This window comes from Fringilla coelebs, assembly GCF_963513975.1.
Source record: "Fringilla coelebs genome assembly, chromosome: 2".
NCBI lineage: Eukaryota > Metazoa > Chordata > Aves > Passeriformes > Fringillidae > Fringilla > Fringilla coelebs.
This window is the reverse complement of record NC_140029.1, coordinates 116,525,080-116,550,320: the sequence shown is the minus strand read 5'-3', so window position 1 is coordinate 116,550,320 and position 25,241 is coordinate 116,525,080. Positions and strand designations below refer to the sequence as shown.

The following is a 25,241-nucleotide window of genomic DNA, read 5'->3' as shown; positions in this document are numbered from 1 at the left end:
TCGCTGCAGGGGTGCTGTAACGGTGCCGGACCCTGGGAGGAGTGAGGGCGTGGAATAACAGCTGCCTGAACTGCCTCCTGCTGCCCTCTCCCAAGCCCCTCCCTGGGGTGTGTGTGTTTGTTTAGCTCAAGGAGCAGATGCAGCATTTCACAGTCTGAGGAAGGCAAAGTCTGAGCCTTCATCTGCAGACAGAAGTAGCTGGTTTTGTACAGAGAGCTACTCCAGGATTTTTTCTTTCAAGTTTTGGGCAGGACAAAAAAAACTCCTAATCTTGTGAGGATCTGGAGATGCTTCCATAATAAAAAACCACAGAGTGTTTACTCTGTGCAGTGATACACTGCATTTTTCATGCATTTTCACTGTGTCACCATCCCTCTGCCAGGGAATCCATCCCCAGTTTCTGTACTGTCCTTCCCCTGTGCTTCCGTGGCCAGGTATTTCAGGCACAACTAAGCTGGCGCATGTACTGCATAAATATTTAACCACCTTGTCTGAAGGTTTTCTTTTAGAAGCTCACATGCTTTAAAGCCTACATATTTCTGCCTGCAGGATTAATGGTGCAAAAAGAAACCAGTGTAAAACTAAAAACAGCTCTAGGAAATTTGTTCTGAGCTTCTCATGTACAGCTCCAGGACCTATTTCCTCTAAAAATGCAGGGATGCAACAGGATTTGAAGTTTTGTCTCTGAAGCTAAATTTGACTTCAGAATATCAATGGCAGTGAGCTTCTTTGGGCATGAAAGAGCCAGAGGAGAATCCAGAGCTTGCTTTACTGGAACATATCCAGGTGGGTTTCCATCTCAGTGGAAACGTCAGCTCATCATTTCAGGAGCTCACTATAGCAAAATGCTGTAGTTGGTGTTTTTCTTGCAGCAAGGAAACATATCTATGCAGCCACAGCAAAGCCTTGATAGGGGCAGTTTACCCCTGGCAGCACCAGTAGGGACAGACTACACAGAATACCAGAATTCTGGGATGGTTGGGGTTGGAGGAGACCTCTGGAGATCACCCAGTCCAACCCCCCACCAAGGCAGGGTCACCTGGAGCAGGTGGCACAGGAATTTTTGATCTTTGTGGTTTTGGGATGTCCCCAGAGAGGGAGAGATCTCTTGTCACAGATGTTGTTCTGTCCCACTGCTTCCCCCAGAGCCTCATCCCCTCCTGAGGCTCTGGGTGTGGGACTCCATGAACACCATCCTCAGATGCCACAGGGAAAAGCCTGATCCGGGCTCATCCTGAGCCTGACTTCCCTGCTGACACTGCTGAGGGAACTGCTAAGTAATTCTGACTGTCACAGGATTTTTGTGCACGTATTCTGTATTTATAGCTTGTTGGCTTTTACACTGACATTTTATGAGATTATCCATTTGCTCTGTAATTAATACTAATAATTAAGAAAAAGGAAAAAGACATAATTATCCCAGTTGTCTACCAAACAATTAGCCACAGAAAACTCTTCACTTGCAGATGTGTTCAGGTGTGTGTGTGGCCCCTCTGTTGATAGTCTGGGTAATATTGACCATGGAGCATTCAAAAAAGGGACAAACAAACTTGCATTTTCCTGTGGAATTACCATGGTGCAAATGTGGCTTTCAGAAGGGGAAGCAGACTTTTCCAGCTGCTTTTCAGTGAAGTGTCTGGGAGGAAATAGCATCCCACCTGGAGGAGAACATCCCCATGTCCATGCCCTGGCTCCCATCAGAGGCAGACGGGTTTACCCCTCACTACACTTCACTGCCAGGCTGGTTTTCCACATGTCCTGGGGGAAACCTGCTGGGTTTTACAATCCTGGTGCAGAAGGGTCCCCTGAGGCTGGGGTACCTGCTGTATTTACCTTCTCCAGTCCCTCAGGATGCTGTGGTTTTGGCTGTGGTGAATTGTGTGTTTACCCACCCCTGCAATCCCTCGGGATGCTGTGGCTCTGGTTTTGGGTGAATGCTGCATTTCCCTACCCCTCCAGTCCCTCGGGATGCTGTGGCTCTGGTTTTGGGTGAATGATGCATTTCCCTATGCCTGCGATCCCCGGGGATGCTGCGGCTCCGCCTCCCGGCCCCGCTGGAGCGCCGGGAGCGGCTCCGGCCCCACGGCTGCCCCGGGCTGCCTTACCTTGAAGAAGGTCATGGTGGATCCGTCCCTGACAGCCCCGTACTCTATCTTGGTTTGCTTGGCCAGGTCATCTGCCGAGTCGATGGGAGATTCCATCCTCTCCACGGTCAGGAAGGCAGCCAGGTTGGCAGTATAGGATGAGATTATGATTAAGGTGAAAAACCACCATATTCCTCCAACTATTCTGGTGGAAAGAGCTTTGGGCATCAGCTCTGATCCTGTTACAACACCATCAAAACAATCATATTAAAATGAGGCTTTCCTGATACCACAGCCTGGTTTTAGGCAGAGAATGCTTTTATGAGCTGTAGCATGATAAAATGATTTCAACAATAATCTCACAGATGCACAGCTGACATTTATAATGGTAACACACTGGGAAGGGGATGTGTGCCATGATACATGACAAATGGAATTATCCTTGGGTCTAAGCCCCTTACCTCTCTGAGCTAACCAGCCTTGTGATGTTAATCTTGTACATCCCCAGCAAGCTACTCTGGTATTTCTGTCTGCTTCTGGAGTCCCTTTGTGCCCGTACACTGCAATCAATTTTGTAACCAGAGCTCTTTAGCAAACGCTCTTCTGCTCACAGCTGCCTGACAGAAATACCTCACAGGAGGAGCCTGCCCCGTGCATCCTATTGACACATCTCAGCACCAACAGGGAGATCAATGCAGCTCCCGTCACCTCCAGTGAACCTCAGCTCAGCCCCCACAAAACCTCTTCTAGCAACGTGTGCTTCACATTTGAAAAACCAGAGGGTCCACGGACACATCCCTTGGATCCTCAGGGTGATGCAAAGTTTTGGACAGTGAATTTAGCACATTATTCTGAGCAGGTTTGAGCAGCTCTCTGCCATTGCCATAAATCCTCACAGAGCAGATCGTGTTACCTGCACTGCAATGGTTTCCAGGCACTCAGATAACCTCGATTTCAGCCACAGAGATGCTTGTGTTTCTAAGCATTCTGAGGCAAATTTTCTGCTCTTTAACTGGGGGGCCATTCCCACTGAATTCTGTGCATAATGTGGGATTCAGGATCTAATTCAACAAAGCTCTTCTGTAGCCACCTGAGTAATTTGACTTCAAAGTAAAGTTTTTGCATCATTATTTTGCTGATGAGGGATGGACTTATGGAAATACTTAAGAGCCTGTGAACAGAGTGCTCAGGGCTAAAGCTTTTGATTTGACAAACGTTTTTATATTACTGGAAAAACATGTTGGCATATTATGTCTCCACAGCTATTCAGCGAGTTCTGCAAGAAATTTCAGCATTGCAGAGAACATTTTCTGACTTTGCAAAAACTCTGAATGTGACTTTTGGGGCAGAGACCGAAAGGGTAAAACTTTCCCCACCAACCAGCAAACAGATTGGAGCTGTATTTGTAAACACAGAGCTGTGTCTCTTAAAGGTCAGAGCTAAGCTTAGCCCAAGGGTTGGAGTGTGTTGACAGAACTGCCAAACAGCGAGAGCAGTCTGAAGGCAAAAACTCTCACTTGAAATTTTCCAGGCCAAATGGAGTTGTTTCCAGAGCTGTAGCTCTGCCTGGGTTTGTGTTTGGGCTTCTGCTGTACTTTCTTGCTTTCCTGATTAGATTTTCTTTTCAATACAATGAAATATTTCCTTGTAGCTCTCAATTTCTAGGCTAGGGTTGAACTGCAAAAGTTCAGGTCATCCTGAAGGGATTCTTGCTTTTAAGCTTAGGCAGCCATACAAACAGAATTCCTGCATTTGGCCCCTGATGCTGTGCCACGCACGTGGAAAGTGTGAGCGCTGCTCAGGAAAGGATGGAAAATCCCTGTGAGCTGCACTTGTGGGGTGAGATGCCAAACCTGTGCTTTTCTGCAGCAAAACATTGTTTGTGGGAACACACTCAGTTCCCACCCTGGTAATCCTGCCCTGAATGACTGCTCTGGTGAGGGGAGAGCAAGCCCTGCTCCTGGCTGAGCTGAGTGGGGCAGCATCTAGTTTTTCCCACGGTTATTCCAGGGTTCACCTTTCCAAGTGCCTCGGTTCCAGCAAAAAGCATTGGTTTATCCTAGAATAATAAAGTGGGTTGGGCTTGAAGGGACCTTGAGGATCACCCCTGCCATAGCAGGGGCACCTTCCACTGTCCCAGGCTGCTCCAAGACCTGTCCAGCCTGGCCTTGGACACTTCCAGGGATCCAGGGCCAGCAACAGCTGCTCTGGGCACCCTGTGCCAGGGCCTCACCACCCTCATAGGGACAAATTCTTTCCTAATACCAAATCTAAGCCTACTCTGCCAGTCTGAGTCCATTCCCTGTGTCCTGTCCCTCCATGCCTTGTCCCCAGTCCCTCTCCAGCCCTCCTGGAGCCCCCTCGGACCCTGCAGGGGCTCTGAGCTCTCCCTGGAGCCTTCTCCTCTCCAGGTGAGCACCCCCAGCTCTCCCAGCCTGGCTCCAGCCCTGGAGCAGCTCTGGGGCCTCCTCTGGGCTCTCTCCATCAGCTCCAGGTGCTGCTGCTGTGTCCCCAGGGCTGGGGCAGTTCTGCAGCTGGGCTCTCACCTGGGCTCAGGGGCAGAATTCCCCCTTCCTGCTGCCCAGGCTGGGGGATCAGCCCAGGATCTGCTCCATCCCCACCCCGCTGCACGTGGGCACTCTGCTCCTGCCTGCCCCGTTCCTGGCTGAGCTGAGCTTTGAGGGACAGCTCTCCTTTCTGACAGTGACAGCTTCCCTGGATGGATTGGATGAAATGTGCCCTGTTTGGATGCTTTCGGAGGATGCAAAAACATCTGAGACTTCCAGGGGAAAAACAGGGGAAGCAGCATCTAAATCAAAATGTTGCCAGCAAGACTCGGGGGCAGAGACAATACTTGCTGAAGTCTCTCTAGTGCCTTTTTATGGCAGACATGACAGCCAATCCTGATCCAGACTTTGCTCACGCTCTGTAGAAAAGAGAAAGTCTGATCATCACATTTTAAAATTTAATCACAAGTGGCTTCCAGTCAAGCATAACGAGCAGCTGCTGCCAAGGAGGAGGAGTGCAACGCTAGACCCAGACTTCTACCACCGCTCCCATCATGTCCAAACTCTTCACGTGACCATGATGCACAGACAATCACACCACAAGTTTGCACATGGAAACATTTGTGTTGCCGTACAAATGTTTTCTTTTTCCTTTCTTTCTTTTTCTCTCTTTCTTTTGCTTTGTTTTGAATCTTCTTAAAAGACAAGCAGAGTCTGGTTGGGGCTGACTGTCATGTACCCAAGGTAGTGGTAACGAGCAGACACTGCATCCCACAGTTTGCTGTGGATGATGGTAAACTCCAAAAAAGGCAGGACAGGAAACACAAAATCCTGGGGCACTTTCACACACAGGGCAACCACAGTTAGAAACACACACCTGCCTGATACTGTAAAACCTCAGCCTGTGTTTTACTGACAAATTGGAGGGAAAACAAAACAAAAAAGCTCCAAAACAAAGCAGAAATGCTCTTCTTTCATCCAACCTCCTTCAAAGCAACTTCTGTGGGGAAGTTCTGTATCCTCTCAATACAATAATGCACCACTAAAAGCAAGTGCATCTTAGGTTAATACAAACTTTATTCTCTACCACATCTAGGAAAAAAATCCTCTTTATTTTTGTTTTTTTTTAACTCATGTCTGTTAAAGAGGAAAGAATAAACTGTACCTGTATGAATGCAGAGATGGTTTTACATTCCTCACTTAAATGTTTAGGAATTTAATACCAAGGTACTGCTGGGCTTTGCCTTTTTGGTTGTCGTGGGGTGGGGTCTTTTTTGTTTTTTCTCTCTTTTCAGTGGACCCCAGTTTTGGTGAAAAGTGATTTAATTGGAAACCTTGGAACATTAATGCCATAAACAAATGTGTTTAGTGCATAGATCTATTTGACTTCCCACATGGAGTAAGCTTCACTGCCCCTCCTTGGCATCTGAATAAAATGTCAGCAGCTTCCAAGATCATCAGTAACAGGGGCTTATGACCAGGTTAAGTTAAGGCTTCTAGGGTTGGATGCATTTACTGAAGGATGGGACTCATACCTGCAGAAAAGCCATAGAAAACCAGGGTTTGGTGTTGGTTTTAAACAATATGTTTGACAAGTGCCTACAAACTCAACAACCCTTCCGGAGAAAGAGCATCTTTCCCTGTTTGGCAGGTGGAACAGTTCCTCTAGGGCAGCTAAGGCTGTTTGTGTTGGGATGGAGTCCAGCATTTTCCTGTTGTCAAAACTCTTATACTGATAAACTCAACTTCAGCATGAGGCACTTCATATCCCTCTTGCAATTAAATTCCATTTCAGCTGCAGAACCCCCGTGTGTCCCTGTGTGCGCCCCTTTCTCTCAGATGCTCGCCCTCCTTCCTCCTGGCCTGGGCTGCACAGTTCCCCAGGGGCAGTGGCCCTCGGCTTCCCTCCCCTGTGCTACTCTGCGTGTGAGATCAGGTTTTACAGTACATGCTGCGTTTACAGAGGGTGGAGTTTACCAGCACAGAAGCCCTTGAGCAGACTGTGGGACGTGTGCGAGAACGAAGTGTAACCGGTGTACCTTGCTGCATGAGAGCTCCAACTCCAAACCAGAAACTATTTAGTAAAGTAAAATTGTTTTCCACCACATCTGAGTCTGGGTTGCACGGGTGGGGGTTATACCACTCGTATGGTGTAAACCTGTGGCAGTCAACAGAAACAGTCTGTAAACATCGAGCAGAGGACACACAGCAAACCTGCTGAGCAGCGCGCCTCGGCACGGCACCACGCAGGGAACGGGCACGGGAGAGCTGGCACCGAGGGCTGACCCGTGCCAAAGGAGAGCTTGGCATGACCCCAGGACATCGGCACTGCCCCGTGCCAAAGGAGAGCTTGGTGTGAAGGGCATCCTGGGACATGGGCACTGCCCCGTGCCACGTGTGCATCAGCTGTGGAGCGATGGATGGCATGCTGCTGGGCCTGCAATGGGGCTGCTGCTCCTCTCCTCCCTGCCACAGCCCCACGGCTCCCTGCCCCACTCACAGGGCACTACTGGAGCCATGGGACTGCTCCTGGGTTGCACTTTGGGAATAAGGAAGGAGCAGCAGCCCTGTCACTGTCGGTGTGCTGGACGTGCTGTCCCTGCAGCAGCAGCTGCTGCCCAGCACTCCCAGAATCACAGGATGTTCTGAGCTGGCAGGGACCCACCAGGACCATGGAATCCCCCTCTGGAGCAGGTGCCCATTCAGAACCAGCCCCACAGGCCAGGCATTCAGAGCACCCTGCTCTCCCCAGCTTTGGGAGGCAGCTCCCCAAGCCACAGGGACATGGGATGGGCGCTGCAGGAAAGGAGCTGCACAGGGATCCCTGCAAGAACTCTGGGCTAAGCACACACCCAGCAGGAGCACCCCAAGGATTGCTCCTCCTCAGGGTACCCACTCGGGCTCCCCAGCGCTGCGTGGCTTCCTCATGGAACGTGTGGGTGCAGCTTTAATTGACAACCTCACCCAACACATTCTAATTACTGTTGCAACAATATAATTAAGCATTGAATTTATGCACGGTTGCGAGCGGAGTGCCTTGCTTGGCTGAAGTAATGAAGTCTGGTAATAATGAACCCGTTAATTGGGAGAGGATGTAGCCATCAGCTGCACAATACCCAGAATGAGAGTATAAAAAATCATGACAAAAGACAAAGTTTTCAGGTTCAAATTACAACAGTTCTGCATGCACCCACCAAAAGAAAAGCAATTCCCAAGTTAGATGTTTCAGATTTCTGCTGTAATAATGGAAGCAGGTGTTGTGGAATGACCAGACTCAGTTCATGCACACAGAGGGAAACACATCCGTCACAAGACACCTCCAATTAGGACCAGTAGGTTTTCAACAGCCCTAGGAGTGAAGAATTCCCCCCACAGTGTTCACACAGGGCAGGAAAAGGAATAAATCCCTCTGCCTGACCTGCCTGGGAAACCCAAGGCTGGAATTTTGCAGGGTTTCAGAAAACCACCACATTCAGTGAGCTGGAAAGAAATGTCTCCGTCACAGAAAGAGCAAAAGGGCCCTGAAATTCTGTTAGTAAAGCCTTGTCTTCCAAACTGGGAAGGTTTTCCTAGGTCTGGATGCGTATTTCAATGTGTTAGTAGGGTGTATGCGTCTTTTACACTTCAAAACAAAAGCTGATTTTCTTCTTGTGTTTCTATTGCTGCGCTGAGCTCTGGTTCACAGTTCAGCAGAATTCACTGCTCAGACCTTCTGCTTTCCTGGCCTTTTTCCTCCTGGTTTTCTCCCTGTTCAGCAGCAGCTGTGCTGAGGTTTCTGATAAAGTTGAGATGCTCAAGGTCACCCAAGCACCTTTTTCCACAGGGTCTGTGTGACATTATTGATTCAGCTACTTGGCTGTATCTTCACTGACGTAACAGCACAGCTGAGATGGCATTAGCAGAAAGGGAAATTTTGGCAGAAAACACCTTGTTCATCCACTGGCAGTGTACTTGGAACAGAGCTTTGCCAGTCTGCAACCCTTCACAGAGATAAAAACTTCGGTGTTTGAGTTTAAAAATTAATGAAACAATGACAGGGCTACGTAAGGCTCAGAGACAAATGAGAAATTATTCAGCTGCTGAAAAGTTGAAAGAAATGACAGGAGGATTATACCAATCTGTGCAAATTATTCCCAAGTATTTGTTTTCCAGGAACTGATGTCAAAATGTGGGTAGCAATGTAATTTAGTGTGACAGTGCTAAGAAGTGGATGGTTTCTGGGGTTATTAAAAGCAACCAATATTTGCTGAAACACTTCACAAATCTTACAGAAATCTTGGTGTGTTTGGAGACATGGACAGGTCTCGATATGGGTTTCAAGAGCAGCTTAGCTTAAAAATGTATAAATTTAAATTAACATGAGCACAATTGCACTTCTTCAGTCCATGCAGCCGAATCTAACTAGGCACTGCTTTCAGGCATCAGCTCAAGGAAAGCATTTGTGTTTCCTTCCACTGTTCTGAGGTGGAGAGTGCTGGGGGACGTTTTCAGTCTTGGCACACAAGTGCAGAAAAGTCAATCTGCCAGATAGCAGCAGATTTAAGATTAGTCATGACTGAGATCATGGATTGTGTACAGTGGAGTTATTATTTATGTTGCAGTGAGGAACTGCAGGAGCCTGTGGGAAGTGGTGAGTAGCTGTACACAGACCCACAGCTGCTGGGGAAGGATAAACTCCTCTCACCTCAGGCCGCCCCTGGGAGGTTAACTCGTGGCCTCTCTTCCTCTAATGCACTGAACCATTTCGGGTGGAAGAGACCTCTGAGGTTAGACCTCCAGCAAAACAAGGTTCACCTTTTGGGTCTTTTACCTGTCAACTGTGTGCATCATGAGTGGAAAAGGGAAATGCCTACATGCAAGTAACAAACTGCTTTTCAGCACATGTCTGCTGGGATGGTGCCTCCTGATGCATCCCATGGGATATTTCGCTTGGAACAGCCCTTAAAGAAAGCAAAACTTCAGTGCAATACAGAAAAGCAATGTTGGTGAGAAAATACCAAGACTTCGCAGAAAGGTTTTAGGACTGGATAACCCCCTTAGGATGGTACTCCAGAGCCCATCCAACACCTGTGAGGGGAGAGGCGGCAGGTGCATCCAAAACTCTGTCCTGGCCTTACCTGGCAATGACAAAGAGGACACAGCTGACTCCAAGGCAGGCCAGAAGAACATACATCCAAATATCTGGAGAGAGAGGGTTTAAAAAGGAGAAAACGCCGGGGTTGGTCCCGTTGGGCTTCCGGTACAAGATGCTGATTCCCAGTGTCATGAAGGGCTTGGAGAAATCAATCACTTTCTCTCTGACATAGGTAATGGTGAGAGGAGCAACTGCCAGGTCAGCTTTCTGGAAACACAAAAGGGAAAACACTCATCTCCTTCATGTTCAGCAAACCCATTGCAATTCCCTCAATTTCTTTCCTGAGCATTAAAAAATAAACCAATTTTGGCTCAAATTCAACAAAATCTACCATTCCTAGGGTATTTTGGAGGGGTGTAGCATTTCATTTCCTCTTTTTACAAGGCGGGGGGACATTTGGGACCTGGCCACTGATGGACATCTCCCCCCAACACCTGCAAACTGCTCATTCAGACATTCCTACTCTGATGGGTGGCAAAACAGACACAGCAGTGGCTCTAAGAGGTGAAAACCACAGCAAAGATTTCAGATACAAAATACCCTAGACGAAAGGAGAACAGAGAAAGAAGGGTTCGGTCTTACATGATCTATGAGTTCCTTGACCATCCCATTCCACTCTCCCTTGTCATTCTGGGCTCCGTATTTGCCGTCAGAAACGAGTTTGACCTCATAGATGAAGCCTAAAATGTTTGACAGCTCCTTTAGCAGGTCCAGGCAGTACCCCTCGAACCTGTCATTGCCATACAAGGGCTTGTCAGACTTCTTGTACATCACATAGGGATCTTCCTGCAGGAAAACACGGCAGACAGGCAGTGAGAGATGTGAGCCTTGGCTCGGATTAGATCACTTTCTCTACATGATGCTAATATTTTCCACAGGGATTGCAAGTACATGGAAACCAGCAATTTACTATGTGCATTAAAAGCTCTTCTAGGTGTGTTAACAAACTCACTGAATGAATAAGTGATGAGCATAGGGGCCCTAATTTTCAGTGGAATGGACCATTTGTGGCTCCCAGGAGCTTTAATTACAGTTGTGCCCAGCAGCTCCAAACTCAGACTCAGGGTTTGGATCCCACATTGTCCCACTCTAAGGGACAGGAAGGGATACTGAAGGACAGAGGATCCTAAATAGCAGAAAAAAAAAAAAAAAAAACATAAGGGGAAACTAGCATTTTGTATTCTGTGAAAAATAAGTCTTTATAGAGAAAAATCTTCAAATGGAGCAAAGAGGGAATGGAGAACAGCAAAGGCAGATTGCAAAGTACATTTTTGCTTTCCCTTTTACAGGATTTTGGACAGAAGATCTGGGCAAGCAGTTTAATGTGGCAAAACACCTCTGTCAATAGACATGTAGTGTAGAAGAAGCCTTTGAGCTCTTTCCCTCCTCCTCAGGAACTAGGCATTACAGAGCATGTAGAGAGCACAAGGCAGAGCAGCTCCCGAATACCCAGTTAAACCTTTTCCATTCCTCACAGGAAGCACAATGACTCAATGTGTCTGTCTGCTGTTTACCACTCCCCTTCAGCCCTCTTTGCCTCATTTCCAGTAAAACAAAGGCTGGATGAGCAGTGACTGCAAAGCTGAGTGCTTGCGTGTGTTCCTTCTTCTAGAAAGAAAAGTGCGCAGGGTTTGTTTGAAACACTGGAGAAGGTGAAACAGTTTTGGAGGCAGAGGTTCTGGGAGTCTTCCAGCGGCAGTGTGGTGTTTTGGAGTCAATCTCACGCGCGTGTGTGTGGATCCTGAGCCTGAATCTGCAGCTGGGGCAGCCTTACCAGGATGGTGGTGACGATGAGCGTGCGGTTGGCCAAGGAGTCCGTGATGTTGGTGGAGCGGTCCTTGTTGCTGTCCGTCATGTTAAGGCCACTGTAGGAGTTCCAGACGCCAATCTGCACAGAGGAGGGTGGGTGAGAGGCTGCCCTCATCCCCTAAACCCCCAGAGCACTGCCCTCAGGGCTCACTCAGGAAGGGACCCAGTGCTAGAAGAGGGCAGCAGCTCGGAGAAACGCAGCAGCACCACGGGCTGATTCAGAAACTCCAGGCAATGACTGCAAAATGCATAAATGCAAACCCAGGAGCACTGAGAGTATGAGGCTTGGCAGTGCAGTGCTGGGCTGGCCAGCTGGCTACTAAAGTAGAACATGCTGGCTTTGTTCCCTGCTAAGGAAAAAAAAAGTCAAATGTCTATTTTTATGGGTTTTTAAAAAAATTTTGTCAATGGTGGAGTTGAGACCTGTGGCAAGACCCCTCTGTTCTGATAGAACAGGTTAAAAGCCTGAGTAGCTACATGGGAACAGACTGATGGATGCACTGTCCTTATGCTTGCCCTGTGCCTCCAGCAGGTTTAGCAAAGATTATTCTGTCATTCCTGGATTCCTGGATGTGCCAGAGCTATCAAGGTGGTACATTTCACACCCCTAGCAGTATTTGCTCAGCAAACATCAGTGGCCAAAGGCAAATTCCTTTCCAGCCCTGGAGACAGTGAAAACTGCCAGTATTTACTGCCCAATCCAAAGCCTCCAGGGAAGATATTTGTCATTTCAGTGGATTTGGATCTACGCTGTGGGGGCAGAAATTATAACCATGTTATTTCTTCACATCGATATTTACCCAACTTAAGTGCAGGCTGGAAGCATCTCCAGTGGTTTTGCCTTTGGATTTTCATGCCCAGCCTGGCTGAGGGCTGATGTGAGAAGCTCCAGGGGAGGAGCTGGCTCAGGCAGTTTGATTTATGCTGGGCATTGTGGAGAGCACAACAATTTCAAGCAAACTTGGCATTTGTGTCCCCAGGTGCCACTGCTTTGGCCCCTCACAAACTATTTTTTCCCAAATTTTAATGCGGACACCCATGCCATTAAAAAAAATGCTTATGCCAAGCATTTGTCAGTCATTCCCTTTGTTTCCAAAACTAGATCAGGCTGGGAAGCTGATCTGGAAAGTGCATAGATTTACAAAGGAGATAAAATGTTGGCTGTTATGGCAGCCTGAGCCAGGAATACAGTAAATATCCTGTGTCCCTGGATTTGCACCAGGGTGGATGAGCCCTTCTGCTCACTGTTACTGACTGGGAATGTGTTTGTTGGCTGGCAGCAGGGAAAGAGGAGGACAGCCATGAGACCAGGGAGCAGCACAGTCACAGAGCACACAGAATACACCAGAGAACACTGCACATCTGGGCAAAGGGACAGCACCGCAGGACAGCCCTGGCTGGAGGGGCACGAGGGAGGAGGAAGGGTCAGACCGAGGTAGGACATCACTGCGGAGTTCAGGGCGTGTTTTGCAGTTTAGTGACAAGTGTGAGAGGTGCCATGTGCCCTCCCCAGCGAGCCCCTGCTCTGAACCAGCTGTAATTTGGTTTAAATCAGTTCAGCAGAACACGAGATGCCTGCAGCTCAAAGGGAGATTGCTTCTGCGTGTCAGGGGATGATCTACTTACTCCCCAGGAAGGAGGGGAGAGGGTCTTTGTGCCTCAGCCTGATCTGCTGGAGATTAAACTGGGTTATTAAGGATGCATGTGCTCCATGAGAACACAGGAAGGGTTGTAGAGGGGGTTTTATACTGGTATATTCTCACAAAACCAGCACAAACCCAAAACCTTTCTAGACTATGCAAGAGAGAGGGGTGTGGAATAATGAGATCTGTGTGAACCATGGGCAAAATACAATTCTAAGCACTATAAAAATTTCTGTCTCATGACTGCAGAACACTTCAGACTTAGTGGATGCAGTTTTTATCTTCTCCTCATAGAACAGCAACCAGGGGTTGTAAGTCCTGTGGGGAGCAGTGCGTGGAGTTGGTCTCCAAATCCCACTTTTGTGTTTTAAGCACCTTATGTTCAAAGAGGGATGAGATTCCTGGGGTAATTTACATCTTTTATAAACAAGCTTAGTCCCAATTTCCATATGTTAGTGAATGACAGCACCCACTCAATCATCTCTATTCTTTTCTGTAAGGAGCTAATAACACACTCATCCAAATTTTGAGGCAATAATGCTTGAACACTGCCAGCACTGAGAGGTTTGTGTGGGGAAAAACGCCCCCATCCCTGCACATTAAGCCAGACTTTGGAGCTGATGCCAATGCACATCCAAAATACTGTAATTTTACCCTGTAAATTTTAGGTGAATCAGGAAGGATGGCACAGGAGAAAAGGACTGGTTTTGCTGCAGCAGGAGCCTTTACTCAAAGATGGGAAAAGCACAGCTCCCAAGAAGTAAAATAATAATTAAACCCCCCTGATTTTGGTGAAAAAGCTGAATCCTGCCAAGATGTTCTTAGTCTTTGCAATTACAGTGTCTGAAGTGGAGAAAAACTTATCCCACCAGGAAATTTCCTGCTTTCAGAGAGACTGTTGTCTCTAAACTGCAAGAGGAGAGTCACCATTAAAACCCAAAGGCTGAGTGTGAAGACCCAGCCCAGAGGGTTTTGGCATCACCTGTCTGTGTACAAACCTTCTTCCACACTTTATACAAATGATTAGAACCCTCGCCAGCAGCCTTGGTACAGGGAAAAATAAACAGAGTGCTTCATTAAAAATGAAAAGAGAAGCTGTCTGGAGAGCTGTGTGGGAGCAATTACAGTTAAATTCTCCATTAACCCATCAGCAATTACCACCCAGAGCTGAGCCAGCACACAGAGCAAGGGCCAGCAGCCTCGGGAGCTGCTGTCACCTGTGCTGGGGTTTGGGACACCCACAGCTCCCAGGGCACCCCATATCGCTGGCTGAGGGCTGAGGAAAGGGAAAGAGAGCAATTCCAATCTCAGAAACCTGGAGAATTTCAACAACTGCCCTTTGTTGAGGTTATTACTCAGGTACCTTCTTTGCTCTCTCCCTCGTGTCACATTTATCTGTGCACTGCTATATAAATTTATCTATCTCTATATATGAATTTACCATCCACAGCTGCAGTGGCAAGAATTGACAACAAGGAGCACTTAGGATGATTCTTTCCATTAGATAATATTGCCTGCCCCACATTCCTCTCCCACACCTCAAAATGCACTGTACAATAAAAACCCAATTTCAGCAGCTCTGCTTTGACTCTGACTCAAATCACTTGAGAATGGTGGGGTTTTTTTACCCCAGTCAAAGGAGATTCAAGCTGAGGAACCATGCCCTTGTCAAATGAACTTTTGGCCATGTTTTTTTACCAAAGACCTGCCTACCTTTTCTGTGCCTTCCTCCTTGAGGCTGATGATGTCCAGGTCGAAGTCCTTCCTGAGCCCGTCGGTTTTGTTGAAGGTGATGCGCCCGGTCAGGCCCTCCCACCGTGCCTGGGGACACAAACACACCCTGCCTGTGGCACCCAGCAGGAGCTACTCTGAACCCATAACAAGAACTGTTAATAATAACCACTGTAATTTAGATACATCACAGAGTTGAATCTCTTGGGGGCTTTCAAGCATATGTGGCTTTGCTACTCTGACAAAACCCCCTTTTTTTTGTTATTTAGTTTCTTTCTGATATGTTTTGCATTTTGCAACCAGGCACAAGTCTGTGACAGTTTACATAGATTGATTTACATATGGCTGGTACTGATAAAAAAATGTAGACTGACCAAAGAGAAAGGGAGAATTGCACGTGCCCCAAGCCAGGGCACAAGAATTCACTACAGTTTCAGTCTCCTGTATCTCATGAGCCTCCCACCAAGCCTGTTTGCCTTGAAATGAGATCTCCCTCCCTCCCACTCCATTTTGTCCCCAGAGCTGGTGCTTATCCATAAAACAAAGTGATGGGTTTAAAAGTGCAGACAATCTTGATAATCTATTTTTGGGAGGCCCCCCATTAGATTAAATTTGTCAGAGATACAAGGAGAGCTGACGATAAATGATGGCATTGTTCCTTCGTGTGTGTCAGCCATATAATTTTAAATTACAAGCTTTTCCACCACACATTGTTCCTTGCCTCATTTAATTTATTGGAGACAGAGGACAGAAGTAAAGCTGCATTAAAAATCACACTTACAGACTGGCGTCCCCCCTCCCTGCTTAATCTGAATTCCAGCCCTGAATCTGCAGGATTTAATCTTGGATGCTGGGGAGTTCTCACCACATGCCTCAGGCAAATCTGGTGCGTTTGGAATTTGTGGAAACAAAATACACACTTTGATACACACTTAAGTAGCATAAGAATGGAAAAGCATTAGTGCAACAAATTTGCTGTGAGATTTTCCATCCTAATGACTTGGGAGTATACACAAGTCTCTGCTCTAAACAGTGAAACACTTGCAGGGTTATTTATTACTTATTTATTAGAAGGATATTATCAAGATAGCATATGGATGAATATGGACATACATGGATGAATTTCAATCTCTAACATCCCTTTTTTCAGCCTGTATTTTTATTCCCCTGATGTGCCCCCATCTCTTTTTCATAAAGTTGGAACATTTTATAAAATCTGCTCTTTAGAGATCAGTTTCTCAGGAGGTTCAGGGAGTGTTTCTGAGAAAGGTTAAATGCTGATGAGATTTTTAAATCCTAATGGTGAGGAACACGCTTCAGATACCATCTGAATTCTGAATTTAATTTCTCATTTTTATTTTATTGCTTCTAAACCAAAACAGAGAAAGCATCATATGCAGAGTTCTTGCTAATTAACAAACTGAAATGAAGCAGAACTTCCTGAAAAGCCAGGAGCTGCATCTGTGTGTATCACAGGCATGGGATTTCATGCTTTCACACACAGGATTTATAGCAATTTTAATGTTTCTGGTGACACACTGAGTGTTACAGGACATAATGAAAGATGAATTGGAACCTGATCAGGTAATTAATCAAACAGAATCACTGTGAGTAGCTGCTCAGACCTTTTCTTACTCAGCTTTGAGAAGGGGGTGGACAGACAGGTTACAGACACAACTTCAGCCAGCCTCAGAGGCTGACAGGCACTCGCCACGGCCAAAATACACAAAGCAACCTAGTGAGAGCTGTGAAACTCCCTGCTTTCACTGCTGGAAAAGATGAGGATTGTGGGGAAAGCACAAGCTGAACTCTGGGGTTAAATATTCCAGTTACAATCCCTATCAAGAGATAGATGAGAATTACAACAGGAGAACAGAGCTGACTCAGCCTCCAAGATCAAATACTCCAGAGGAGTTTTATCAGTTCCCACCCATCACAGGGTCTGTATCAATTTCTACTTCACCATCTTGGATCAATGCAGCAGCCTCCATTCCAGCCAGAGCCCATCCCAGAATTGAGCAGTTCAGCTGCTTCCAGACTTCTCAGAGACTCGTGGAATATCCTGAGGGGAAGGGACCCCCAAGGATCACCCAGCCCAGCCCTTGCCCTGCACAGACACCAAATGATCCCACCCTAGGCATCCCTGGGAGCAGTGTCCAAACTGACTCGAGAAATTCCCCAAACACAACAGATTCAATCACTTATTTTGTAGAACAGACCTGTATTTTTTATTCTCTCTCTCTTTTCCCCTTCTCTTGCTGTCTAAGTGTAACTTGAAAATTTGGAAACTTTTCCCTGAAGGCAAGCAATCTGGGTTTTTCTCTGGCTTTAATGGGAGTTTGGTCAGAAATTAGTCATTCATTGGACTGTTCATTGTGGGACAAGTGCACTCAGAAGCTGGAGTGAAGTCTAGTTGGAGATTGAGAATATTTTCTTGGCTGCTCTGTTTTGTCCTGGGATTATTTTGACCCATGGTATATATATTTTATTTTGGGGGTTATAATCTGTTTATTTGTTATCAGAAGTTTCTAGGCAAAATGAACATCAGTTATTGATTTAATGTACATTGCTAATTAACCACAGGAGTGAAGGAACCGATATTTCCAAATTTCTGATGAGGCCTTTGATGGTACCTGACACTTGAATGAAAAATTCAAAAACCTAGGAACACCTAAACCTACAATGCTCAGAACACCTCAGGTCTCTCTTACGTAACAAAATCTCCCAAGGCCATAAATTACAATACCACTATGATAATGAATAAGAAATAAATAATAACCAAAATGCTACTGACCAAGACCAGTTTAATTTTCCTTTGTTTTTCTTTCCTTTGGGAAGAAAAAGCTCCTGCTTTATTGGAATTGCAGAGAGTGCTGCCAGACTGAAGTGACAGTGATATTGCTTCTCCTTGGAGTGGAAATCGTGTGTGATGAGCCACACATCAACTTGTCAGCCCTCACAATTAATCCTCTTATTACCAGAGATCCCCCAGGATTATGGAATTCAGTGAGTTAGTATGACTTGGCCATTATCCTGCTCCAAATCTGGCATAACTGATGGAATAAAGAGAATTTCAGCACTCGCCAGCACAGGGCTTTATCTGTGGAGATAAACTGAGAATTATGATGCTCCACAGCCTCTTTACTTGGAAGAGGTCCAGGAAAAGTCCTGGCCTTTCCCTGAGCAGCACTGGAATGGAAATGCAGTGAGAAGCAGAAAGGTACATTTTCCATGGCTGGAGGGATGGGATTATAGTGGACTGTGAACATAGAAAATTGTGCATTATGTTTGAGTAAGCCTGGATATATTAAATATGTCCTGAAATAATGTTCTGTGTAGCAAATATCAAAACATCATCCATATATTCAGATAAAATCACTTTATAATGGTTCTAGCTTGTTTTTTATAAACTAATCTACTGCCCAGGAAACATTTAATGAGCTGAAAACAGAATGGAAGAAAATATATGCAATCTTTTTGTCAAACAGCTTGTTTTGATTTTGGATATCACAGTGCCAGTACCTTGGCAGATAATTTTTTATCAATTTTCATCAATTCAATATGTATTTATTCCCAGCATGCAATCCTGCAATTACTTTGCAATCTGGGCATAGCTAATTCCATAAATAAGTGTTTTTCCACTTGAAATTTGATTTCAGAGTAAGAATGCCTATTGACACTGCCCTCAGCCTCATTGTCTTCTCGGGAGGCTGAGCTTTATTTCCTAATAAAGCACCATGGGATGCAGGTCAGGCAGTTGTTTTGTTTGCTCTCCTAATTAAGAGTTTTCAGGTCAAAGTAACAGCCAGTAATAGGCTCATAGCAGAAATGCACTTCATGGACTAGAAGTAAAGTTTATGAGAAGTGAAACAAAGAAAAAAGATTGTTTTAGTGAGAGTGAATCAAGTGTTACTATTAAATTATCTGGTGAGAGAAGCCCTACCCAAGTAAACAGCTGTTTCAATTTGATGTAACTGAATATTGTAGCACCAGAGCCCGGAGAAGAAATCCAGCCAGCACCCCCAGACCCTGTCACTGGCTCAGTGCTAAAATGCAATAAAAAAGATGCAGCAGAAGAGATTTTATTTCATGGTTTGGAGCAAAATGTTGTCATCTTTTCCCAGTCATTGCACAAAGATTTCAGTGCTGCCCCACAGCCCCTGTCTCAGAGAGCAGGGAGATTTCCTGGCTCTTCTGGCATCAGGCTCTTGTACTGCTCTCTCCTTCTTATTTGTTCCACTCCCAGGAAAACACTCTGGCATGCTGACTCTGGGAGTAATCAAAGACCCTTAAACAACAGAATATTCTGTTCTCTTACAAGATTCTTTGTGCTCCCACGTTTGGAGCTGCTGCCAGTCAGAAATACAACTAATTGATGGATACCTCTGCAGATGGATTGCTTTCCCTTCTGCCATAATTTAGAGTTCTACTTTTACTGTCATGAGAAACCTCCAGTTCCTTCTCCTTCCAGTACTGAATGCAGATGGATGGCTCTCCCTCCTGGTCACAGTGCTTGGCATGGACCTCCTCAGAAACACAGCAGAAACTGAAATCTCTTCAGATCTCTTCCAGTCTCTGAGATCTTTCTCTGTGGTTCTGCTTGAGGGCATTTAACAGTCACTCAGAATCCAATCTGCATCTCTATCCTTCTCTCTGCAGTTGTTCTTTTCATTGTGGCTGGATTTGAACAAGGGGAGCTCATGCTGGTTTTGATGATAATTGAAAAACAATCATAATCTGGAGCATTATCTTTTGCTTTAGAGGAGGCACGAGCAGAACTGGATCATTCAATTATACACATATTTCATGTTTCCCCCCATTTTTCCTTCAGAAAAGGTGGGATCGTCCTTTCTGTCCCTGCTCCCCCCCTGCAGACAGACAACAACCTCCTTTTCCCTCTGAGCAGGGGTAAGGGGCACTCCCTGCAAATGCCTCCAGAAGGGCTCCAAGATTAGAACATCCTTCAGCTGTGAATGGCGCTGGGTCACTGACAGACACAGCTTCTGACAAGGATTTACTTCTCATTAAAAACTCCTTAATGGGCTGTTGCAGAGCCCTGATCTCAGACATTTCATAGGGCTGGCCCACAAAGCAAATGAGGTGACCTCAGTTCTTTTCAGCACCAAAATAAAATGCAAAATCTCACCAGGGAGCCACTGAAGCACTTGTTAACTCCAGCATCTGCAGGAATCACTGCAGGCAAATTCTTTGTCTGAAACTGGTTTATTTAGACTGGAGTACTGAATATTTGTCTTTAGATCAGTCTGTAAAATGCCTTCACAGAACATCAGTATCACATCAAAAACCAGGACAATTAAATTCTGCCTATGTGGGCCCAAGCTACCCCTCTGCCTCCTTGACTTTGTTTTCTCCATACCTATTCACTGATTCCTAATTATAAAGTTCCTCTATGCCTGTTGAACAAACCAGACCCTAACATGATCTGGGGTCCAAATGTAATTGCTGTTTGTTTCCAACTCGTGTTTTAGGCTTTATAGGAAACTCAATATGGTCTTATTAAACCTTATCCTCTGCTTTAACAGCCACCTTTTTTGGCTCCATCAGCCACTGGAAGACAAGAGTCTCAGGGTACTTAAATCAGTGTTTTACTCACCATCAGAGACTCTATTTGCAAGGCCATCAGTAATTAGCTCCCATATCTCACTCCATGCAAGAGAAGCTGCTTGTCCATGGTAAATGAGAGCTGTGTCACTGTTCAGGCTATGAATTGATCTGCTGGGGTACATCTGCTACTCTTGGGCAAAGTATTTTGGTTTAGGCTTCAGGAACCCTAAGTTTTATACTCAGCATCCCCCAAAATAAGGAGGCCATCACTGCAGGGGCATTCGCTGATACAGTTTTTTGTGTAACTTTCAATTTCATTATAATTATTCTTCAAACGCAGGGACTGAGGTGGGGAAAAGGTAAAACAGATGCGGGATCCTCCACCTAATTTCCAATTTTCATTTCCACACTTCCCTAAAGGAAAGGTTTCCATCTGAAAATCAAAATAAAGCCTGGACTTTTGAAAGAGTGAAGGCATTTCAACTAAAATGAGTATTTTTAGGACATCTCTGGATAAAGCTCACAGATTCTTGAAAGATAGAGCATTGCTTTAGGAAGTAATTTCCTTCTTTACAAATTCTGGCTGCAATGTTTTCTGGATATTGATCCCTGATCAAACAATCTGCAAAACAATTGGAATTACACAGCGAAGCAAGGACAGAGCTACAGACTCACTTTTCTTTCAATTTCCAGAACAACTGTTGTGGTTATCTCACTTTTTTAGAAATCATCAACCTCCCCAACAAACATTAACAGGGAGGGAGGGAGGGAGGGAGGGACGAAGGAAGGAAGGAAGGAAGGAAGGAAGGAAGGAAGGAAGGAAGGAAGGAAGGAAGGAAGGAAGGAAGGAAGGAAGGAAGGAAGGAAGGAAGGAAGGAAGGAAGGAAGGAAGGAAGGAAGGAAGGAAGGAAGGAAGGAAGGAAGGAAGGAAGGAAGGAAGGAAGGAAGGAAGGAAGGAAGGAAGGAAGGAAGGAAGGAAGGAAGGAAGGAAGGAAGGAAGGAAGGAAGGAAGGAAGGAAGGAAGGAAGGAAGGAAGGAAGGAAGGAAGGAAGGAAGGAAGGAAGGGAGGGCTCTGCACTTGCCTCTTTGATGAGGTTCATGAAGCGGGGCCCGAAGCGCCAGGGCTTGTGGCGGTGGCACTGCAGGGAGCTGACGGTCATCTGGGCCGCTCGCTGGGAGGCCACGGCCACCATGTACACGGCGTCGTACATCAGCGCTGCTTCCGTCTGCACAAACACGGCCCCCAGTGAGTCACTGCCTGCCCCCGCTGCTGCCGGCCCTGCCCGGGGCTCCTCGCAGGGAAAAACCTCTCCTGGGCTCGCCTTGGAGCCCCGAGGAGCGGCCAAAGCCAGTTCTTGGCGTTATTTTGGAGTGTTTTCAGCACTGGGAGGGAAACCACGCCGGGTAGCTACAGAGAGATGGAGGTCAGGGGTCCCAGGCAGGCTGGAGAAGGGTTCTAAGGAGTCCCAGGTGTATGAGCCACTCTTCTCATGGCACCTGTGGGATTGCTTCCTTCCTAACAGGACAGGCTGGCCCTGCTTTCCAGGGAAGCCAATCCCACTGATCACCTGGAAAACATCCCACTGCCCAGGTATCTGCTGCCTCCAAAGGCCCACTGCCCCCCAGGATCCTGCCTTTTGGCACAAATGTGTGCAATGGTGTCCTAGAGAGAGGGGAAATGTCCTTTGGAGATGTGTTTTGGGGGGATTAACTTGGACTCACACATCTACCTTCCCACTACAGCCTTGGATCCTTGAATATTACCCCATATATTCAGATACCAAAATTACTGGGTGCTCTTTGTGCATCTGTCTTTCTTTTGAGAGTGGGTTTGTGGGTTTAAAGGCACGGCCTCAAAGTGACATCACACACTCTGTCCCACTTTGTCACCTCAGAAAAGTCTCACCCTCACCTGCTCTGGGCTTCAGTGCTCTCACAGTGAGGTGGGAATGGCTGTGTCTTCCTTAATGATGCTGCACAAATTTCCTTCCAGGTAAACCTAATGAATAATTAAGCCAGGGCCTGAAGGAAAAAGGCAGCAATTCTGCAGATAAGAAACTCGACTCCTCCATAGGAACTACAGAGCTGATCAGTTTTCTGTTTCTTTACCATGCAATTCCTCTGGGAAATTAAGACATTTGCTTCTTTGTTTGTGCCATTTACTTGACTAAATTACAACAGCATCAGTGGTCCCAGTATTGGAGGGTTTTGCTCAAGTGTATCTGAATTTAAGGACTAATCTTAAGCTAGAGCAGAAAAGGAATTGGTCTTGATGTGCTTGTCAGAATCTGCCCAGAATAATGCTCCACAATGGGAGCAAATTGTGAGATCAGAAAACATTGTCAGTGATGAGTCAAGCAGGAGGAGACAATAGCAGCTGTTCTTACTGCAAAGTGCCTCAGAGCAGACAGTTCTTCCAAGCACACTCGGGGCATCAAGGGCTGACCCCAAATCCCTCAAAACCAATGGAAACATTCCCATCAGTGTCAGCAGACCTCAGTTTTTACACTGGACTGGGCGCTCAGGATTGGATTTTACTGACTCTGCCTGTGTCCCAGCCCAGAGACCCTGTCAGGAGATGCTTGGTGAGAAAGCTCCTCCGTCCTCACTCTGTTCTGTCTGGCAGTGCTGATGCTTTGCCCTGGGCACACAATGTCTGCAGCACTGCCAGGCCTGGCTGCTCAGCCCTGTCCTTGTGCCACTTGTCACTCATCCCTGCTTCGTGTGGCAGTGGGGAGCTGTGCCACCTCCTTTGGCTTGCCACTTCTCCCCTCACCGTGGCTCTGTTTAGGGCTGTAGGGTGCAACAGGTCAACTCATTTTCCAAAGTCAAGCACCTCACCCTGACTTCTGTGCTTTTATGTCAGGAGAAAGAGACTCAGAGTCAGTCCTGGAACTTGTTTTTCCCATTTCTGTGTGCTGCTTAAGCCACTGCAAAGAAAGCCAGAGATCTCATTAGACCAGCTGTGCCTCTGGGTGCAGTTTGGGCATCCAGCAGGACGTGAACTCAGAACTGTCTTGCTTGTGCCCTGCTGACTTCCCACAAGCTGCTTTCAGGGCAAACAGCAGAGCAAGAACAAGAAGGGATAAATCCTGAGTTAATAACAGGATGTACAGTCCTGATCTCTGTGCACTCTGCTGCCTGTCACAGCCTTATTGTCAAATGAAATGCAGCAGTGGTGCAGCTCTCCATCAAACTGGGCAATAATGGAACCTGCTGGGAATACCGAAATGATCCCAGCAAGAAGGGAGAGGCTTCCCTTGGTGCTGTGCCAGGGCATCAAGGACACTGAGATTATGAAGATGAAAAGGAGAGCACAAGAGTCAGGGGCAGCAAGCAGAGCAGACAAGTGGTGAGAACTTTGTTTTTCCCAGTGTTGTATTTGGGGGGTTTCTGAGTGGATTCCCATCAGGAATTCCCAGAGACAACTTTCTCTCAGCTTTGGGTATGAGTGAGCATGGTGACAGTGCCCAAAGCAGCACCAGTGTGTGCAATGCCAGGGACAGCACACTTAATGCATTTCTCCTCAGGATGTTAAGACATTTCCAAATTTTCCCTGCAATCATCTGCAATAAAGTCTATTTCTTATTGCTTCAAGCTCCACTCAGTCCATGAGATACATTATCTCATACTGCAAAGAGATGGCAACCCTTCACCCTGCCAAACTGAATGGAGTCATGTTGTCTCTGTAATTGTTCCTATTCTTTCCTTTCCTCCTTGGGGGAGTGATGGGAGGAATCCTGATTCCCTGTCTTGATGATACCTCTCATCTATCTTTAATTCAGTCTCAAAAGCCAGAGCTTCTGTAGAGGTGGAAATGAAGAGAAAGGGCACTTCACCCATTTAAAGACGCTATTCCCTTCCCACAGTGCGGGATCTGCCCCTGCAGGTTACAAATCCTGCTCGGGAAGTCCCATTTTCTGCTGCGTTTCCTGCTGCACAGTGCAGAAGGCAATGGGAGAAGTGGGGCAGGCAGCATTTCAGTTTTCAGCAGCGGTGAGATGACAATGGCACCGTGCTGGGGCATTGCCCTGTGCCATCCCTGGCAGTGTGGCTGCCCCCTTGCTGTCCCCGTGCCCCCTGGCAGCGTGGCTGCTCACTCACAGTCATGGTGCCATCGCGGAGCCCCGACTCGGGCTTGGGCGGCGCCTGCAGCCGCTCCATGGACCACTTGTCCACCACGGCCGACACGTGCGGGTTCTCGACGTTGAGCAGCCGAAAGCCCGTCATGTTCACCCCGCTGTACCTGTAGGGCTCCAGGTCCAGTGCAAACAGGTCCTAAAGCGCCGGCAGGAACACAAACAGAACCATTTCTAAAGGAAATTGTGGGGCTTTTCCCTGTGTGAAACCTGACTGAGCCAAAGCTGCGTGAGTGAGATGGGTGACATACCACACAGCTGCTTTTGGGAGTGAAAAGATCGGTTCTCCACAGCAGAACTACTTTGCAAGCAACCTGCACATGTGAATTTATAGCAGTGCTGCAGCTCTGACAGGCCGACATGAGGAATAAGCTGGCCAGTGTCAAGCTTCTTTATAAGCTGAGGGGAGGAAAATTCTGAGAGACGCGCTTTGGCTGCGCTTTGGCTGCTTATGAATCCCAATTTCCCCTGCCGTGCTTCCCCAGGCACCTCTGCCAGGCTGTGGCATGGACATGTCAGTGCATGCAAGCTCCATGTACTCCACATGGCATTTACAGGGCAGCTGGGGTGACTGAACCATGTGGGACCCTCCCGAGCTGTGTTCGTGCCATCAGAGAAAACTTTTATTA

The 25,241-nt window shown here is 46.8% G+C and overlaps 1 protein-coding gene across 2 annotated transcripts in view; it reads right to left on the bottom strand.

The window, feature by feature from the left end:
• The window catches only part of GRIK1 (glutamate ionotropic receptor kainate type subunit 1), a gene marked incomplete at both ends in the record, with an annotated part of 100,421 nt that overhangs the window by 14,254 nt on the left and 60,926 nt on the right, over nt 1-25,241 (bottom strand). Inside the window, 9 exons of one of the 2 annotated variants that reach the window (XM_084201295.1) lie at nt 2,106-2,323; nt 6,631-6,749; nt 9,709-9,932; nt 10,308-10,511; nt 11,500-11,613; nt 14,176-14,220; nt 14,891-14,998; nt 21,556-21,699; nt 24,578-24,751. In XM_084201295.1, coding sequence (XP_084057421.1) covers nt 2,106-2,323; nt 6,631-6,749; nt 9,709-9,932; nt 10,308-10,511; nt 11,500-11,613; nt 14,176-14,220; nt 14,891-14,998; nt 21,556-21,699; nt 24,578-24,751 — 1,350 coding nt within the window. The remainder of the gene's footprint in view (nt 1-2,105; nt 2,324-6,630; nt 6,750-9,708; nt 9,933-10,307; nt 10,512-11,499; nt 11,614-14,175; nt 14,221-14,890; nt 14,999-21,555; nt 21,700-24,577; nt 24,752-25,241) is intronic. The other variant, XM_084201296.1, reaches the window with a different exon arrangement.